Source organism: Bacillus rossius, chromosome 1 (genome assembly GCF_032445375.1).
Source record: "Bacillus rossius redtenbacheri isolate Brsri chromosome 1, Brsri_v3, whole genome shotgun sequence".
NCBI classification, from domain to species: Eukaryota; Metazoa; Arthropoda; class Insecta; order Phasmatodea; family Bacillidae; genus Bacillus; species Bacillus rossius.
In genome coordinates this window covers 259,794,367-259,815,815 of record NC_086330.1, presented here as the reverse complement: position 1 = coordinate 259,815,815, position 21,449 = coordinate 259,794,367, and the positions used below count along the sequence as shown (strand labels likewise).

The window sequence follows — 21,449 nt, the reverse complement described above, 5'->3', positions numbered from 1 at the left end:
CACGTGGTCACACAGATTGAAAATAAAAGAATAATACGTTAAATTCACACACCTGATTTATTCCGCTAATTCAGCTCACACGTACACGGTTGAAACTATGCAAAACGCCCGCGGCACGAATCGGTTTATAGGTGATGAGCCACCACGTGGTCACATATTAAATTACGTAGTACGAGGAAAAAGACCGAGACTGGCCGTAAATTAATTAATAAAGCAGTCCCCCGACCGAGAGCCGCTCCGAGGACTAAAAGAAAATGATTGAGACGAAATTAAAGTTAACAGAATTACTTGGCAGAGAATACAAGCGGTGAGGTCCCCGGAGTGCTGATGCGTCTGCTCTCGGTCGTTGATGGCGGAAGACTGGGGTGAGGTCATGGCTTGCTCGACTAACATGGCGTCCTCCCGCCGAAACAATTGCCGTTAAAATATATTAGCGGATTCGTGCCACGGGAAACTAAATTAACATGACAAGAATGCATTGTAAATTATGTAACAATTTTTGAATGAAGAGAAAAGATTGTACAAATAATAATTATTAAGATTGAAACGTAATTATTGTCTGGCTTCGGGTTTCCTCGGGAATGTCCGGAAACGCTATGATATTTTAATACATTATTTAAAAATAAAAGTACATAAAACCCTCCCGGCCGATCTGCCGTCATGTTGCACTTAGGGAATATAAAAACAAACAACACAATTATATATACTTATATTTTTTGGGGTGCGGCGCACTGGCTCGACAGCGCCCTCTTGCCGGGCGAACACACACGCACGCACACGTACGCACGGGTAGGCGGGAGGTTTGAATGGAGGGTGGATGGTGTTTGGGCGGTGGCATATCGGACTTAGAAGGGGCCGCAGGCCCGGACGATGACAAGGTTAAGCTTGCTAAAATAATTACATGTAAAATATTTGTTAAAATACTTAAACTATGAAATTAAAAATTGTTTTTGATTATGAAACTAATCCAACTTAACCTAATCTAAACAAACCCACCAACTTTTTTTCATTTTACATTTGCTGTATTTTCCAGAACCTGCTACTTTACATATTGATCCAGAAAACTTTTGTGAACCACAAAATACAGTGAAATCCAATGCATTTCACGAAACAATAAATTTTTTTATAAAATACTGTATTCCTAAATTAGTGATTAATGAGCTAGTATTTACAAAAAATATAAAAACCTAGTTATCCACAAGTTTTTGTAGTTAATTACAGCCAGGTATAAGGCTACGGCCAGACGAGCGTTATTTGCAGCAATGTTCAGCGCGACAAATAAAGCAAGCGTTAAAAGTCGCAGCGCATGGCCAGACACGAGCGTGAAATGTCGTGTGAAAAACGGCGTGAAATGTCGCAAGTGAAACGATACACGGCCACACGTGCAACAAATAGCGCTCGCTGCAGCCAGTTGATTGTAGTGTTCCCACTATGGATGTCGTGGAGGAAGCTGCAGTAGTAGCAGCACTTGTACATCGACGACAAAAACGTCGAAGGAAATTGTGGGTACACCTTTTAATTAGTGAACGTCCAAGAAAGGGGAAGTATATACTACTCCATGAAAAACTGAAGCAGTACCCCAACAAATTTCATGAGTATTACCGTATGTCGGTGGATTCATTTATTTACCTGCTATCAGCTTAGACTCTGAGTGGTATGTTAGCAAAACAGAACACCGTTATGCGGGACTGTATAGGAGTGGAAGAAAAACTAGCAGTTACACTAAGGTAAATTAATGTAGTGATAATACAGTGTTACAAGATATAAAATTAAAATTAGAAAGCACCCAACCGTTGTGCTTCAAGGCAACGTTAAACAGTGACATGAAAGACTCGTCTGACTCATGTGATGCCACAGACGTAGGCGACTGTAATTATGTATCTTGGGTACACTGGACGAAGGATGGTTGGGCACCGTAAGATGATGGAGCTTGTGGATAGAAACCCAGAGTCGGTGCAATGGAGAATGATTTCATTACCTCCAGCATCCTAATCTGCATGTCCAATTTATACTCAGGTTTGACAGCTTGCATGCTAGGCAGCAAAGACAATAGAAACATTCTATCTGGGTCGCATTCAAGTTCTTCACTAATATTTCGTGATATCTTGTTACTCCGAAGAACATCTATGAGTTCCCGCTCAAAAGAGTTGGCATCTCTTTTGCGTTGGTGAGAATTTGTCGGCCTGCTGACTGTAGGCCCGATCACTTGAACATCCCCTTGCTCGTCCTGTGTCCTATGCCCTGATCCATCAATGTCAGGTGAAGGATGTGACTATTCTACATCCATATTTCCAGAGGTCCTGTAATATAGATTATACGGTGTTGGGAAAAACTTCCACGTCTTTCTGTATTGTATTGAAATCACTTGTGCTTATAATACGCACCATCTACTAACTGCAATATGGTCCCTGGCATTGATATTGCACACACACCACCACGAATTTGAAATGTATATTAACTGTAATGCACTAATCGACTAACACATATATCACAACAAAAGACATCAACTTGCACGTTTTTCCCAGGTGTTGCACAAAGTTTTTAACATAGTAGTTTGCTGTAAATTGTTTTATATTATTGTGTCATATTTGAGCAAGAGAATTATTTATATTTAGATTAGACATAAATAGTGACCCTGGATTGTTATCTTTAAAAACATTTTTAACTATCGTTGTTTTTATATTACATGGTTTAACTGCAAGTGTTACGGTTTTACACATATAACCACAACCAAGTTAACTACAATCAGTATTGTACACTAAAAACGAGCTCATGTGCTACTTCAGCACATATTAAAACACACACATTAATATGTTTGTAATTTAAAGAACACTTAAATTGCATAAACTATTTCCAAATCATCTCTTTTTTTCAATTACCAAAATCCATTGCGCGCTACGTAGATCACCGTGCGTGGCTCTACGTTTCTCCGTCTGCTGCAAATGTCGCACGTCTGGCCGGTATACTGCCGCATTTGTCGCGCCCAGAAATGGGTCTGGTCCTATTCGTTCTGCGTGACGCACGTGTCGCAGCTCGCTTCACTTGCTGCGGCGCGTCATTTGCGGCGCGTCTGGTCAGCCAGGCTTGCTGCCATGCGACGCATTTTCTGGCTACATTTTGCAGTGCACGAGCCGCTGCAAATAACGCTCGTCTGGCCGTAGCCTAAAACCACATAAAAACCAAACGTCATCGTTTTGGTATTAAATTTTTTGTTTTGCGTAATGTTGAAACTGGTTACATTCTTGAATTTATCATTTACTTCAGAGCTCAAACAAATGTAGCTATTCCAAAGAGTTTTGGAAATATTTTCAGCAATATTATATAAACAATTTCTACTGATTTCACCTGAAATCCAAAATCATTATTTACATTTTTTAAGTTTTTTTCTGTCACGTCTGTTTTGTTATATATGTAAACAGCAAGTAAGCTGATACTGTGTCGCATGTTGTTCAATCAATTGTGACTATTGATTTATACGACATTGAATTTATGGCAGTTTCTTCTTTTAACGGCAATCACAATGGAGTGTCCGTGTTTTGTGGTGTTGAAGTGCATGGTTGTTGACATTGAATTTTTCCCTATGTAAGATGCATGTGATGAAATAAATATATATTTTTGTTTTCAAGTTTGAAATCACAAATATGTAGTTTTGCACGTTTTGAATTGTTCAAACAATATTTCCATTACTGTTAATTGAAACAGTCCTAGAAAAAAAAAACTTTTAATAGTTGTTGCATGCTTAAAACATTGCTTATTTTTAATCTTTTTAATTATGAAATCGTATCAAAACATCAAAAAAGGCTATTTATATTAAACAAATGACTTTATCTCTACAATGAACGCTGGTATAAAATAAACTCACAAGGTATGCTATATTAATTATTCATAAGCAAACAAATACTGTATTTACTCGTGTATAGCGCGCACCACAATTTTTGCAACAAATTCCAAAGAAAAAAAATTATAAATTTTTTTCCCATAAATAAATTTTACTAACATTTTGTGGTACCCGTTAAGTAATTACTTACGAAACAAATGTTTATTTACATTGATGTGTGATGTGTCAGGAAAATACTTAAATTCAATACTCTTCCACCTGAAAGCGAAACTTTTGTGGCATACTGTACCATCTGAAACGACACGAGCAAGCTAAACTCTGCTGTGTAGATGGAAGATAATGAAGCGCTGTATCGTCACAACTGGTACGAGGGCGGGAGGGAGGGAGGCAGGCAAGAACGGGACTATGGCCATCAAGTAACCTTGACAGTTGACAGGACTAAACACCACCACTCCCGTCATCGTTGCTAAGCTGGCGCGGAGGACTAGATGACTCACCTCAGGCACGCACGTGTGTGTGTGTGTGTGTGTGTGAGCGTGTGTGTAAGAGAGACCAGGTTGTGTGTGTGTGAGCATGAAAGAGAGGCCTCGTTGCTTGTGCGTATGTGGGTCACCCATCACCCGGCAGTTAACGACTACCACTCCTCCTCCCCGCCTCCCCCCCTTCAACCTTTTTTTTCCGTGTATAGTGCGCATCCTTGATTATTTCCTTTACTTGAGGGAAAAAAGGGCGCGCTATACACGAGTATATACGGTATTTGTTATTTCAAAGTGTGAACGCTGGTGTAAAATAAACTCACAAGGTATGCTATATGAAATATTCATAAGCAAAGAAATATTTGTTATTTCAAAATGTTAATATTTGAGGTTAAATTGAATATGAATAGTTTATTATTCGTATTCAGGTTCGAAAATTTATAGATCACACAACTTCGTATTTCTATTAATTATATAAATGGTAATGTCCAAATGAATAATAGATTTCAACTTTAAAATACATCATTTTATAAGGGAAACAAAGTACAGTAAAACCTTTTTGTTGTGACCCCATTTATTGCAACCACCTCTCTAATATAACCCAATTTCGAGGAACCGTGAAGAAATTCCCAAAAATCCGAAGGAAATCGGACAGAAAATAAGTTTCTTGTGGTGAGTAGCGTGTTACTGCGTTTCTCTTGCCGAGTGCTGTACTGCCATAGGCAGCGCATATCTAAAAATAGATACCACTTCCTGTCGACCGCTGTCAGTGCTTAACAACCCCCATTCCACGTTCCTTTGACGGCAGGGTGCAGATAAAGGTTTTTGTGGCAACGTGTTTACGTTTAGCTTTTTGCGAGTGTCTAGTGTGGAATGCAGTTAAGGCAAAGCTACCAGCTGGATTTCTCTTGATTTTGATTACTATCGGTTGACAATACACAGCGACCGACTGGATGCACGCCCGCCGCGACTTGAATTTTAACTGCCGCAGCGGTGTTTATTTTGACAGCTCAAGTAATTATCTTTTCCCGTGGGTTGATAGAAAAAGGTCGCTTCACCCAGCATAAATAAAAAAAGGCTACGCCACTTATTCCCCACGCAGGAAACACACTGCTGCCGTCTGTCTCCCCCACATTTATCTTTCTTCTAACATTCCATGTCTCACCTCTCACGCGAGCAATAACGAAGCAACCAAGCATTAGGCCGTTTTATGCTTTGTATGGTGACAGCAGCTTGATTTTATTCGGTATATTCCTTTTCATAGGACCCTTGCTATTAAAATAAATTTATATTTAAGTTTGAAAGCTTGTAAATTCCTTGCCAGAGATGACTGAACTCGAACTTGGTGTGAAAAGTGACATATTTTGACCCCTCCCTCGCCACTTTAGTAACCCATTCATAATAGCCCAATTTTACAGGAGAAGGGAGGGTGAAACGAGCATTTTCTCACTGAAGGTTTTTCAAAGGAAGCGAAGTTGGGGTGTTATAAGGGAGGACACTAGATGGTTTGTGTGTCTGGGAGGGATGAGCTAGCCTTGAAGAATGCTAACGAGGGGTGGGAGGGGTGAGCTCATGCGTCATGAAGCCGGTGCCGCCAGCCAGCCGGGCGAGCTTCGTGTGCGCCCACTCGCGTTGCAGAACCTACAGCTGCCATATTTTTAAAGGAAATGCCCCATTATTTTTTTGTTATTCTTACATGAACATTATTGTGAGTATTAAAGCCGACACAAAAATACGCTGTGTGTTAAAATTAACAGATTTTAATGATCTTTCATTTCGTTTTTTTTTTTTTTTAATTTTTTTCTGATTTTCACATTTTGGTCAAAATGTCCAATTTTTGACGGTTCCCGAGAATGTATTCGTAACATCACTGCTTCATTAAATCCGGGGTTCGTGACATCGGGGTTCTAGTGTATGTATTTAACTACGGCAAGCAGAAAACGTACATGTAAACTAACCAGTAAACCTAAACTGTCTTTTGATATATTTTCTTTATAGAAGTGGCCTGTAGGGCGACTGACTTATCATGAAGGTTGAAGTGGGTTTAAAGCAAAGCCGTCTAGCATTGTGAGTGACAGCATCCTGCCATTGAACGGCTGGTTTCTTAGCGAGTAGCGGTTTGGCAAGGGGGGGGTGTTGAAATCAACTGATAATTTCGGAAAACATCTATTACGACCCCCCCTCTATTACGACCTTATTCCTGGGAACCGTGAGGGGTCGTTTCAGAGAGGTTTGACTGTTTATGCACATCTTATATGGAAAGAAAAAAAAATATATTGAGAAAATGGTGGGGCCGAAACATTTATATTAGACGGAAAATTGTATTGTGTGGGTCCATCTTAAACAAATTGTACTGTAATTGTAATTACTGTATTTTTTCATTATAACTACCAAACTGCCTGACAGAAACTTTAAAACAATTGCTGTTGCACGGTGCTTTATCCTGTCATGTTTACTACCTACAGAAAGCACTCAAAATCTAACAGGACCAAAAACAACATGCACCTTTTATGAGCAATTTTTTTCTCACCTAATTTTGCCACCCTAAAATAATGGTGTGATTTTCATGCGAGTGCGACGATTGTGCGATAAAACACTGAACACGTTACGTTTGTATGTCCAGTTTTTTCTATTGTAATCCTTTATCCTTTATAAAGTTTTTTTTTTTTCACACTACTGGAATGCATGATAAAAAAAAATTTTGTTTTTTAAGTTAAAAAAGTCAAAAATATTTAGTGTTTCCAATTTTCTGCGCAGTATATCCTGCTACTGTTTCACGAGAGAGTAATGAAGTAACTTTGAATACTTTCCATGTATTTAAAATGTCTACAATAGCTCATGTTCATCTTACATGGGTATTTACAAGCACAAGACAACCTCATCAGTTAACATTTTGTTAAACTCAAAACGTCTACTACATAAACTATTCCAGTTCACGAACTACTGAATATTCAACATTGTTGATGTTCAAAATATTCACATAGTCATACAGTTTCTTACTTTTGACTTTAAAAGTTGGACAATTTTTCTTTATAAGGTAATGAGATTTCACTGGTTTCCACCCATGTGTGCAAATAAAGAATTAACAATGAGCAAATATTTAACATTTTATTTTTTGTAGTCAAAACATTTTCATATAATTACAAATTACAGTAAATGATCAAGTAGCAATTTACATGTCTATCATCACGTAACATCAGTTGGACAGTGGATGTTGCACCTCACATGTGTTGAGTTACATATTAACATACAGGTGCAAAAGTCTCTTAACCTGATACATCGCAAAGTTTGGATAAAACTTCAGCATAAATTACTAACTAGTGCAATATGTGAACAAGCATTATCATATAATTTATTCAAACAATGCCAAAATAACACGTTTCTTATTGACAACATTTACACACCAATGATCCAACATTTTCATAAATCACTAAGAGATAAACAAGATTATTCACAATAACAACCTTTATTAGTATTTAAAAAAATGTATCACTAAAAATTGACAAATAATAACTGTTTTAAATTTCAAAATATACATTTCATTTTAGATGCATCAGTCTTGTGAAAAATATATATTTATATTTCACTTAACTGCAGATGTATGTATACAGAAAAACTAAAAAGAATTTTAAGTACTTTATGAAACAGAATCTCTAGTCTGAAATACATTTTAGCATTTGGTTTTCACATTGTCTATCTATTTGTACATCACGCAAATTTAAATTGCTGCAGATGTTTAGTTCTTGCCAATTAGCGTATGCATAATAATATTTTAACTGTTATTAATGTCAATTGAATGCATAAAAAAAAAACACTAGCAATACAAAACCCTCCTTCCCTGTATATATATACACAAAAAAAAAATTAGGGACAGAAAATTTTCATTTGAGAAAAAATATTATCCGAATATTTAGTTAATGGTACGAAAACTATCCTACATGTAATCTGAAGCAAATAATAATAAAAATAATAATAATAACATTTAGAACAGTCTCACTCACAAAAGACACAACAAATCACATAAGTTACAACTGAAAATGTTTTTTTGCGCTTTATCATCATTATAATAAAATAAAATCTTTGATTATGAGGGCACTTTCAAAGAACAGGAAACTATGCCTCCAAGTTAAATACCAATGTTAGCCCGGAACACAGTCACAATGGTCACACAACGTGTGCCACTTGTTCAGCAGAACTGAGGTTGGACGCTCAGTAGCGGCTGGAGGAGTTGGACATCTGGGCGCGCAGCGTGCTGGCCGCGACGTTGGTGGCAGCATTCTGGACGTGCTCGCTGCGCAGGAACTCTGACGTGAACTCCTGCTGCGCCTTGGCGAAGCTCGCGCCAGTGCTGCGGTAGATGCGGTGGATCTGCAACGCGCACAGCACCACGCAAGGTCATTTCACACTTTACATCATTACATTTTTATTGAATTAAATTCCTTGAGTGGTCTGAAATGTTGCTAACATGCCATAAACACAGCTATGGTCTGATTCCATAAAAGATTTTTTTTTTGGACGTAGGTTATTCTATAGTTTCTAGAATGGTGCTATTGTCGCAATTTTGCATGTCTTACAACAAATAATAATTATTTAGAAAGTATATTTTAAAGATTTTTTAGTAAAAGAAAAATTACAACTTGAAAATATGTAACTATATAAATAATTAATGAATTTTCCTAGTCAAGAAGCAATTTTGATCCAGCTGCCTCCTCAAAATAAAATCTATCTAAAACAAAAGAAAAAATTAGTTAATTACAAAAAAAAAAGAAGTAATATTTAATAATTAGAATAGTTCAGATACTTGAATACAATTTCATTTTAATCAAATCCAATGACTAAACGCCAATACATTTCTGGTTGTAAAAAAAGGGCCGTACCTCACAACACAGATCACAAATATTGTGCACAGATTAGCCATTCCAGAGGATCCGGGTTCGATACCTGGTGCAATGGTTCCCAGAAGTCACCTAGGCAAATGCTAAGACGGTAATTCGTAACAAGCCATGACTGATTACTTTCCCAAGCCTCTGCGTTGAGACGTGCAGAAGCAGCAGGTTGCACGCACCTTGGACAGAAGCAAGATGTCCATCGCTGCAGCACTCCCAAACCCCAGCGCGATGAGCAACAGGATCACGCCCACCGTGATTCCCCCGGCCGTCGAGTCAAAGGTCTCTATGGCGACCAGGAAGCCGCTGGAAACAAGCGAGCATCGCTGGCCTTGTCCTTGTGCGGCTTGGCACCCTAGTGGTACAACTGCATAGATTCTACATAGTACATGCAAAGATCCTGTTATGAATGCAATCTGAATTCAAAGTTTTGCCTTCTTATATAGACAATGACGGATGGTGAAATTACAGCAATGAATGTGTGGGGGAGATGGGAGTAGCTCCAGAAAACCCAAACCTTTGATTTAAAAAATAAGAATTTGTGGCCTGAGCTTTTTCATCAACAAGTCTGTCCGTCAAAGGTTTTCCAAACTTTAACTTTTGATGAACGGACGGATGAAATCACAACCTCCAAAATGCTAGCAAGGTATTGCCTGCAACCTTTACTACCTTAAAAGTTTTTTAAGTGTGTTAGTTTGTTTAGCTACTTCTATTAAATGTGTTTAACTAACGATGAACACTTTTTTAAGTTTGATGTTTTTAAGTAATCAACTTTATTCAAGCAAAAAATATACAACACACAAAAAACTAAATATTTTCAGAGTGAATCTTATGCTTATAATGCTTTAAAACTTTGAGCTTCACATCAGACGCGAAGGTTGCATCACAACCAAAGCTTCGCATAAAACGAATAAAAAATTTCCTGGGGGAAGCCAAATCAAATATTAAAAAATAGCTTTGATTGATTCACTTAGTCGAAGCTTCGTACAGGCCAACCACAAACTTAAACTAAGTAATCATTCAATTGATTTTGCAGTATCTCAAATTTACCTAAAGTCCTAAACTAATCAACCATAAATTTTGGTTGCACGTAAAATAATATTATCATCACAATGCTGCCCTTACAGAATAATCACAGATATCACCATAATAACTAAACATAATGGAGCCATAAAAATAGTTCTCCAAATCCATTTACACAAGTATACTATGTTTTTATATTTACAGAAATTCATAAACATAACAAATCTCCTTCTAAATTTTAAGTACGAAACAACTCTCCCTAGGATCGCTGACAGCAGTAGTTTCCATTAATTTAGGTGAGTGTCCAGCATTGAGAATTATAGTACAGTAGAACCCCGATTATCCGTGTTAATGAAGGGGACGAGTGAGTCGGATAATCGAAAATCGCGGTTAGCCGAGTCATGCTTGCCTCAAAGGTCATTAGCCCACAGACAGCCATCTGTGGACATTCGGAGATTACATATATACACATGCTTTGTGTGCGTGTGCGTTGTTGACATAGAAGCGGACTGCTTAGTGCTGGGCAGCAGTGGTTTTTAAGTCTTTCGTGTGCGGAGACGTGGGCACGCGAGTCGTTGTTGCACCGAGGTGTGTGACTAGCCGCCCGCCAGTCCGAGGGCCCAAGACAGCTGATAGCTGCCAAGGTCACGCATTCTTTTCATCGCCCGTAAGCGACGCTGCCACACTTAGCTCATTGCTCTGTTGTCAGTAACACCATCGGGCTGGTTATTGTTTTACAGAACGACTGCCTTCAAAATTATTTTCGAGATAAGATTTTTCATACCAGTGCATTGAGACTTGATTTGATGGTTTTGAAAAGGTGTCTCTGTCTCGTATAATTCACGGTGTTTTTATCCCCCTTTATTTATATGAATTTTAAATGTTAGATTTTTTATTTTTAGCTTGCTGAACGTGGAATTAGTGCAAAAACGGCCTATTATGACTTAGTGTTGCAGATGGGTCGGAAATCTTATAACGACCCTAATCTCGGGAACCGTGAGGGGTCGTTATATCTATTCTCCGTTCACTCTTAGCTGAGTTTTGAAATAAACAAACACCGTCGTATCACTGCGCCGCGTCAGCAAGTGATAGGCTGAATTTATCTTGCGTGCCAAGCACTAGTTGCAACACACACACTTCCGTACAGTCGGTGCTCATAAAATAACGGGGAAGTAATATAACAGGAAAATGGTTCTTCTGTCAAGCCTAGTTTTTTTTTTTTTTTTTTTTTTTTTTTTTTTTTTTTTTTTTTTTTTTTTTTTTTTTTTTAAAATTTACGTCTGCTGTGATAAAATTACACCACTTAATGGTACACCCTCCGACCTTTTCTGTTGAAACCATTCAAACAAACAAGTGTCCAACCTGCTAAATGTGGATTCTTTCATCGTCTTGTGTTTATTTAATCCACTTGAAGTGTCAGCCTGTGAAGCAAACTGAAGGATTTTTTCGCGATGTTTTATGATGTCGCGCACTGTTGTGTTACCGACATTAAACTCAGTCGCAAGTTTGCAATCGTTTCTCCACTCTGAAATCTTTCTATAATTTTTGTTTTGCTGTCGATGGACAGTACCACTCGCTTTCTTTTCTGTTCATTTGATGACATGATGAAATGTTGCGCTCAACACTTCCGCACAACACAATGGTATAATCCGTAGGAATGCAGATCACTGTTACAATACATAAAATTATCACCACCTTCACGCTTCAACAACGTACACTAATGGAATGGACTGTCTCCATGCGCCGGGTAATCTCTGTGGCCCGGCGCCGTGCTGCGCGCGGGAGTGTACAGTCCGGTCATGCGAACGTGGAATCGCGCACCAGTGTATAATCTATTCACGTAACACGGAACACAAAAATATTATGTACATACGTAGGTATGTACTAGTATTTTTTTTAAAAAACTTTGTGTATATAAACATAACTGAGTCAAAGTACTTTGACCAACATACATTTTGCAAAGTATTTTAACATTTACATACATTTTGAATCATTGGTTATATGTAACTAAAAAATTGGACTTGATGGACATAAATCGCGGTTAATCCGCGAATCGGATGATCGAGTCGCGGATAATCGGGGTTCTACTGTATTTGGTAATTTCCTTCCATTTTTCTAAACAAAGTTCTATACAACTCTCCCAAGGTAGCACTAGTGTCTATGGTTTCCATGTTTATCCATGAGTGTCTGACACTGCCTTAACCTGATCGAGGCATTACTTTCAGTACAATGTTAACATCAAAGATGTACGAGGGGGGCCCAAAAAACCCGGAATGAGAGTGTGCTGCCATTCGTAGACGTAGTAGAGAGTTCTCCCATTAGATGAGGTTACTAGATATCTTCACTAAACAGCTGCCCAAACGGTGTTAATTTGAAGGTTAACTTTAGATCATAGTAATGTTTTTCTGTTACTGTTCTCCTGTTTCGCCTGCGAAGTCGTTATGGCAGATTTAAAAGAAGAAAGAGTGTGTTTGAAATTTTGTTTCCTGCTTGAAAAATCTGCAACAGAAGCTTACCAAATGCTTAAACAGGCTTTCAAGGAGGATGCTATGAGCCACACACTAGTTTTAGAGTGATTTGGATTCTTTAATCGTGGTGACATGAGTGTTGAGACCATGCTTGTTCTGGGCGCCCTTCAACATCTCAAAACAATGAAAACGTTGAAAAAATCAGCAAAATAATCAACGAGGATTGTCGTTCCACAATCGATGACATTTCAGAAGCGACAGAAGTGAGTTGGAGCTTGTGCCAGTGGATTCTGACTGAGGATGTGCAAATGAGGCAAGTTGCTGCTAAATTAGTTCCTTGCCTCCTCAAACATGGATAAAAAAAAAAAAAAACATTCAATTGAATTTGAGCCAGGCCTTGAAAAAAGAGCTTGAAAGAAATCCAAACTTCTTGACCAAAGTCATTACAGGTGATGAGAGTTGGAGTTACTGGTATGACCCAGAACCAAGCAAGTGTCAAGCCAGTGGAAGACTCTCAACTCCCCCAGAATAAAAAAGCCAGAGAGTGAGGTGGACAATGATCATTGTCTTTTTTGATGTTTGTGGAATTGTGCACCGGGAATTTGTTCCCCTTGGCCAGACTGTTAACCGCACTTTTATTTGGAAGTCTTAAGATGTTTCAAGAGGATGTGCAGAGGAAACGTCCGGAACTTTGGCGATCAGGTGACTGGTTCCTTCATCACAACACCCCCGCACACATGGCTTTACTAGTGAACTGCTATTTGGCCTCTCACGAGTGGTCTGTCGTTCCCCACCCTACGTATTCGCTAGACATAGCCCCAAGCAACTTTTTCCTGTTCCTGAGAATGAAGAAATATGTAAAAGGGAAGCATTTTGATGAAGTGGAGGTGGTAAAGACAGCTTTGCAAAGGGCACTGGAGGATATCACAGTTTTGAAAAGTTCCATGAGGTGCTTCAAACAGTGGGAAAAAAGACTTGATAAGTGCATCCCATCTAATGGAGAATACTTTGAAGGTGACTCAAGGAATTTCGTAGAAAAGGAAATAAAATTTTATGACAAAAATCAGTTTTTTTTGGGTCCCACCTCGTATGCATATTAGGACATGTTTTTTTGAAACTCACCTGTACACACACATGCCTACATAGTTCCCATGTTTTCATTTACCATAGTTTATGTATATTTGTGTAAGTTATGTTATGTTATGGTTATGTACAATGAACTCTCGATATCGCTGACTTTGATATCCTGGACATCGGATAACTCGGACATCTGCAAAAGTGGGGTGCGCGTCATACGTGGGTATTTGCTGGCGTGAGGTGTGAGAGACTTGGCATCAGTACGTGGTGGGCGGATTGGGAGACGTGGCACCAGTGCGCGGCGTGCCGAGGTGGCTATCGTTATTAGTCACGAGCCCGTCACGCCGGTGGTAACAATGGCAGTTATTGATGCACTTGTGAACTAATGGGTAGTTGGAAAAAATAAATTGACACGTAGCAGTATCTTTTTTGTTTATGTTCAGTTAATTCTTTGCACATTATAATGGCGCCTAAACGAAAATGTGTATCTTTATGTATCGCGCAAAAGTTAAAATTGATTGAAAGGCTAGAGTCTGGCGTGTCTGTGGCTAATTCGTGCGTAGAATTTGGGATTGCTAAACAAACTGTTTCGTATTTAAAAAAGAAAATGGAAAAGTTGAAGGCGTTTGCTGTGAAGTGTGATGCTGAAGAAACTGTTACTAGCAGAAAACATTTAAAGTTGCCAGGCGATACAAACTTGGAAGAAGCTGTACACAGATGGTACGTAAAGCAAAGATCCAGTGGTGTAGCAGTTCGTGGTGTTGAGCTACAAGCAGCTGCCTACAAGTTGGCTAAACACATGAACATTCAGTTCAAAGCAAGTGACGGATGGTTGTGGAGTTTCCGACACAGACACGGCATCGTTAGTAAAAGTATGTTCGGAGAAACTTTGAGTGCAGACACTGCGAGTGTTGAGCCATTCAGAAAACGGCTTTGCAACCTTAATTGACGATGAAGGACTGACAAAGGCGCAGCTTTACAATGCGGATGAGACAGGCCTATTTTGGCGTTCACTGCCTGAAAATACACAAGCTTATAAACACGAGGGCACTGCGCCTGGGCGTAAACTGAGTAAAGAGAGGCTGTCTGCTCTACTGTGCGCCAATGCTGACGGCAGTCATCGTCTTAAGTCGGTTGTCATGGGAAAATCACGTTGACCTCGAAAGCTAAAGGATATAATGACTGATCTGCCAGTTCACTATACCAGCTCAAAAAATGCTTGGTTTACACAGGCAATTACAGGTGATTGGTTTCATAAACAGTTTGTGCCTGAAGTAAAGAAAGTTCAGACGGAAGTTTTAGGCATTGATCCAGAAGATGTCAAGGCTTTGCTAATTGTTGACAATGCACCATCCCATCCCGATACGGAGATGTGTAGAAAGGATGGAAAAATTAAATGCTTGGCATTGCCTCCTAACACCACATCTCTTATCCAACCCATGGACCAGGGAATAATTTTAGCATGCAAGAAAAAATTTCTAGACGAAGTGATGGTGGTGTTGGAAGAATCAGAGGACAAAGAGGATGATACTCGAGGAATGAGAACACTGCAGAACATTCGAAATTACAGCATTAGGTCTGCAATTTTCAACTGGACTTCTGCATGGAAGGAAATCAAGACATCTACACTTGCAAATGGGTGGAATAAACAGCTCTTTGACGGTGACATAGAGCCAGATTTTCTAGGGTGTGAAGCCAGTGACTACCAGCGCACACTAATGGCTGGAGGTGAAATAGGTTTCACAAAAGAAGACGTTACTGAATGGTTGGATGCTGATGAAGGAGATCTTGTAATCAGTTTCAGAGAGGAAGAGATAGCTCAAGATGTTGTGTCTCCTACTACCACGCAGCAAGACACTGACGAAGAGGATGAATTAGAGCCGCTGTCAAAGCAGGACCTTTCCAGTGCTAGACAAGGTGTGGATACTCTTATCGACATTGTTAATTTAACTTCAGATGCTAACCTTCAGTCATATTACAGACATTTCCGAGCAGCACGGGAATTAGTAATCAGTAAGCAGCAACACAAGACCGTCCAGAAGAAGAGAGACAGCTTTTTCAAGCCTTCGAAGTCATCATAATCTGCAGAAGCTAGGCCAGCTGATTTACTCTCCCCTTCATGCTTTTACAGTGACAGCCGCGAAAGTGTGTTTTACTCAGACTTAGGGCTGGGCCGATACCACTTTTCACCTATTCCACCGATAGCGATTCTTATGGGCCGATACTGCCGATACTCGATGCCGATACTAACCAAAGAAATGTTTGTGTTATGAAAGGATATTTTACTTATAAAGTATTTTTTAATTTCATATTAAGTACTTGGAATTTCCTATCTCCGCAAGCTGTAATGAAAAGAGGACGTAAAAGAGCATAATGAAAGTTATTTCAGATTTTTAAAAAAATTTTTGACGATAATCCGTACACTACATATTTACCAAAAATTGAAATCCTGCACGACCTTTTGTTACAGTTGAATAAGACATGCCAAATGCACTGACATGCATTGGAACAGTACCAGTCCATGAGAAATAATTAGCAGGATTTGCATTTTGTGTGTACTTTTTCCCCTAATAGCTGGACATACCTATTCAAACCCAATTATAAAATAATGTTCAACTGTTCAACATACAGTACCTACAGTTTTTTTTTCATATAGTCAAGAATGTTTGTTTGAACTTTCCTTTGAGAAATGTCTTTCATAACTTTGCAATGCTGATACCCACACGCTTTTGGGTACTCATAACTTCTACGGTTAGGCCTACCTACATATGCTGCCGTAATACACTAAATATAAAAATATAAACTAGTTATCCACGTCGTCACGTCGCCATTAAACAAACTTCACGAAACGTCACAAAATGTTCACTAGCGTCGGAAACTGTGTGCCACTAGATCTGTTAAATAAATGTTGTATACGTATTACATTTGTGTACAATTGCCAAATATGTTAATTTGAAATGATGTTTACAAGCAAATTATGGGTTAGGTCATCGAAACAGAAAACAAACAGTAACATAATCGCATTAGTAGTCGTTGGCCATCGTATAATCCACGTTTTATGTACCTAGCCAGATATGGCCGCCATCGGCCAATATCCATTGCTACAAATTTAAACGCGAAAATATGCATTTTGTAGGATAAATATTATTGAATTGTTTTTTTCTTAGTTGAAAAAGTTAGGCGTTTTTTATTTATAACTTGATTATTCCGCATAAATGTTATGTTGCTACACCAATCACACAAAAAACGGACATTTTTTTATACGAATGAAATTTCTATCCGCACGGTTACCAGCACTGCACCTGCCATTTTACTCAACGAAATAAAGAAAACGGCTGTAAACAATTTCCACAAAACCTGTTGTTAAACAAAGCTATAGAATTGGGAATGAAATGAGAAAATGTTTAATATTTTGTATAATAATATCGGCAAAAATAAACGTATTAACGAGAAATTAAAGTCCAGGGCTTTGAAAAACGTACGTTATATATTTATTATGCCTATTAATTTGCATGGCGTTTCAAGACCGGTGGCTTTATACGTTATACTGGATTGTACGTTAACAAGAGGGACGTACTAGAGAGAATTTGCTGTAACACAGTTTAAGAACTTGGACTGAGGTATCGGCGCGAAGTATCGGCAATTATTTTACAGATGCTGCCGATGCCGATACTCTGAATATCGGCCGATACTCAAGAATCGGAATCGGCATCGGCCCAGCCCTACTCAGACTCTGACTAAACGATGTAAAATCAGAACATGGTACAGTGATAATTAATGTTTATTTTCACAGTTATAAATTTACATTACATACGCTCATAAAAACCTTTATCGGTACATATTTTGTATCATTATCTCCCACGTTTTCCATCCGCCCCCTCCATTCCTTAAGAGACGTTGAGAAACAGACAGCTGACCTCGCCTCTCTCCGTCTCTCTCTTTCATCTCCTCCCCTAGACCATTCTGTAAACAACACGAGTCTCCGCAACAGGCAAACAATGGATTCATTATTCAACATATAGCACAGGCTTATCTTATCACCACGTCCCTTACGTTTTTTTTTGTATTTAAGATGCGCAATGTAATACCACAGCCAACCGTAGCCCTGATATAACTTGCTGTGTTGCCACTTCCCGCATGCCATGTGTACTAACAGTACAGTCTGTCCCGTTAGTTAAAACATATGGCTGTCTTCTCTCCCTTTATTTCCCTTCGGTATCTTGGACAAAGGGTAACTCGGACCAACTCTCACCCCTTTTAGTCCAAGATATCGAGAGTTCACTGTATACCATACTTTATGTATAGTTTTGCACTATGAAAAGGTTTACATTGTTTGTTAAAAAAAGGTTTTGTAATTTTAACAGTTCAGAAAAGAAAATGGAAGAAAACTATTTTCATCTAATTTTAAGTAATTACCAAGTAGAGTAAAACCTGTCACAGCCAGACTTAATAACGTGACCGGCCAATCTGGATATAGGAAAATCTGGTTACTACAAGGCCATTTTTAAATAGTTAGAGGGCTAGGAATAATGAATGTGTTTGTTGTTGAATGTTTTTTTAGACGTTTCTTTTGGTTTAGCATTTATATTTGTACAAAAATATAGATGTGCAGTACACTACTGTAGGTACAGGTATCACAATGTGATGTAGGCAAAACTTTAATATGTTCATATGTATACGTAGACAGTACTGTACGTACTTATCAATATACTATTGTATTGTATTGAAATACTGGTACATTATTCTTGAACTCAGTAAAATATGTTTAAATATTTTCAGTACAGTACATTACACTAGTCTTTAAAATAAAAAAAGTAAAATTGGTTACAAAGTTTTACTTACAGCACTCCTATATCAGGTTTTGAAAAAGTTTGTCATTTTCGGCTGCTTCACACACTGCACACTTTTTTTTGGAAACCATGTGTCTAAACCTTCTTAAAAGCATCACTTCAGTTTCACTGTTTCATCTTGATGTTGAACATAACTGATCAGAGATTCAAAGGTCTTGAATGCCTCAGAATGACTCATTAAAATAGGCTTGTCGTCATCCTCTTTGGATTCAGAGATTTTCTCATCGCTATTGCACAAAATTTCTAAAATGTCACTGTCTGTAATTCTGCTGACTTCATCTTCACTTAACTACTTCTTGACTTCATCGTAATTGTTTCTTCACATCCAGGCAGGTTGTTTACAAGCCCTGCAATCTGACTCTCTGCTTCATTGTAAACAGTTTCATTGATTGCTTCTGGTTTCTCCCCAGTCCATTTTGCAGTTGCTTCGTGATCTATCAGCTTCCTCCATGACCTAACCAGTGTAATTGGTTTTATTTGATCCCATGCTTGGGATACCCACATCACCACATTTAACATGTGCACCTTTTTTAAGGATTCCAAAACACTTCCACCCTCATCCATTCCAGCAATCAACAGAGTCTGTAACTTATGGCAATAAATAAGTTTCAGTGATTCAAGAACATCTTGGTCCATAGGATGACAAAGGGATGTCACATTTGGAGGTAAAAACACACATTTTATGTTACCATTTTCCAGTTCATCTTCACATGGGTGTGACCAAATTATTTTCTTGGAAAATTATTTCTCGCTAAATGTTTTAAAACTTGTGGCACAAACAGCTTGTGAAACCAATCACATAATATTTCACTGTTCATCCATGCTCTGTGTTGGTTTCTGTAGAAAACTGGTAGGGAAGACAAATCTTTAAAGTTTTTGAAAGCCCGTGGCTTTTTGGCTTTTTCAATAAATCTCAGTGGAAGTTTAATTTTGTAGCATTGCTACAAGCTAAAATGGTCATACTCATTTTTAAATTTTTACCCAGGTCAATATTTTCTTGTTTTGAATTGTAGATAGGCTGTATTTTATAGTTGAGCCCAGTCTAATCACAATTATAGAAATGTTCTCCTGAAATCCCATGTTCGTCTAAAAAGATGCTTAAAAATGTTTTGAAGTTATCCATATCATCTTGATTAGCAGAAAGTTTTTCACTGCTGATCTGTAGTTTCCGCACACTATAACATTTTCCAACTTTCTGACCATCCCTCACTTGCTTTAAATTTTTCATCGGCTCCGATGTCTTTATTGAAGTGCAAAACTTTTTCTTTTAGCAAAGAACCTGAGATAGGCAATCCTTGCTCTCTTCTTTGGGTAAACCAAAGATATAAAGCCTCATTAACTTTATTGTTAGTGACTATCATTTTCAGTTTTTGTTGAAGCTTGCAATGAGCACCACTATTCAATCTCACTCATTTTTTCCAGTCACACACAGTGCTCGTTTTTACTCCCATGTCAGCAGCAATCTTCTCAGCATTTTTCACCAGCATCCTCTTTAGAGCACAAAACTTTTCAATTGTCACAATAGTTTTCTTCCTTTTCTCTGCCATTTTAGCAAAAAAACAATGATAAAGAATAACAATAACTGCAAACACTTCTGACATATAGTTTAGAAACTCACTTTCAAAACAAACCCACTTTAAAACGCAAATACAGACTGCAGGTAGCAAGTGGCAAGCAGATGGCAACCGAGGTTGAGGTTTCCGGGAAAGAGCCATTGACCGAGTCAAGGCTGCAACCCTGCTCAGAATAGACCAGGCGTGCAAACAATATTTCAGCTGCAAATTTCACTTTACCATCCCTCCCATCTGGCACACTATCTCATACACAGAAATTTCGCTAACCAAAATTGAAAATTTAGTTTGGAGATGTGTCTGGATATCACAGGTCCCGATGTGACAGGTTGTACTATATAACTATATTATCATCTGCTTTCTTAATTGATAATCTTCGTTTATTTAACTTCAGTGTTTGTGACAGCTATAACCTGAAGCAGCATCAGCTATTATAAGTTCTTTAAGGTGTAGTATTCCAGAATCACGTAGCCCGGCTTGTTTTTTAATTATTCGCCTCAGATTTTTTAATTGATTTTTATTTTTTCCAGTTTTTAGGTACTTATAAACTTCTTACAAGGGTTCTATACTTATTTAATTTATTTAAAATAACATTTTTAACTTTGGTTTACATATGTCGTTCTTGCACCAAGTCATTGTTTAGCTTTGATACGTTTTTATCGTACGGTACTACAATTATGGGATACATTTAAAAACGAATCTGAGATTCGAATCTAACTTATCCTCAGTACCTAAATAAAGTTTTTTTCCTACCTGCCATTATTTTTTTAGATCACTGGAGCCGTAGAAATGAAACACACAGGAAACACCCACTATCAAGACATTTTTTATATTCTAGACAATTTCCTAAAACACAGGTCATGCTTCACCGTAATTTCTGATCACACAAATGACACAATTGTCACTACACCGTACACAGCAGATAAGTTTACGCCATGTTCGTCCTTTAGGCGGTGCAGTTGATATAATAAAATTTAAGTCTATGAATTTCTCTTGAATGATAAACTTGCATAAGCCGAGAAAAAATTATTACAGCAACATATAAATATAAACAACGTAACACAAACACAGCCCAAAGTGGCGCACGCACAGCAAGAACGGACAAAGACAAATGAGCAGTGAACCCAGTGTTGCCAGGTCCGCCCGCACGTTCATATCTAGCATTCTCATTATGTAACTACATTCACCTCCAAAACGGCTTGAAACACTACAGTAGACTAACTAAAATTCATTAAAAAAATGTTATAGAATTTAACAAAC

At 38.2% G+C, this 21,449-nt stretch overlaps 1 protein-coding gene across 1 annotated transcript in view; it reads right to left on the bottom strand.

Moving 5' to 3' along the window:
- Positions 1–7,408: 7,408 nt before the first annotated feature.
- The window catches only part of LOC134527526 (secretory carrier-associated membrane protein 1), a 68,770-nt gene continuing 54,729 nt past the window's right edge, over positions 7,409–21,449 (bottom strand). Inside the window, exons 8-9 of the mRNA XM_063360271.1 lie at positions 9,380–9,506; positions 7,409–8,682 (exon numbers count right to left, since the gene is read on the bottom strand). Coding sequence (XP_063216341.1) covers positions 8,524–8,682; positions 9,380–9,506 — 286 coding nt within the window. The 3' untranslated portion in view covers positions 7,409–8,523. The remainder of the gene's footprint in view (positions 8,683–9,379; positions 9,507–21,449) is intronic.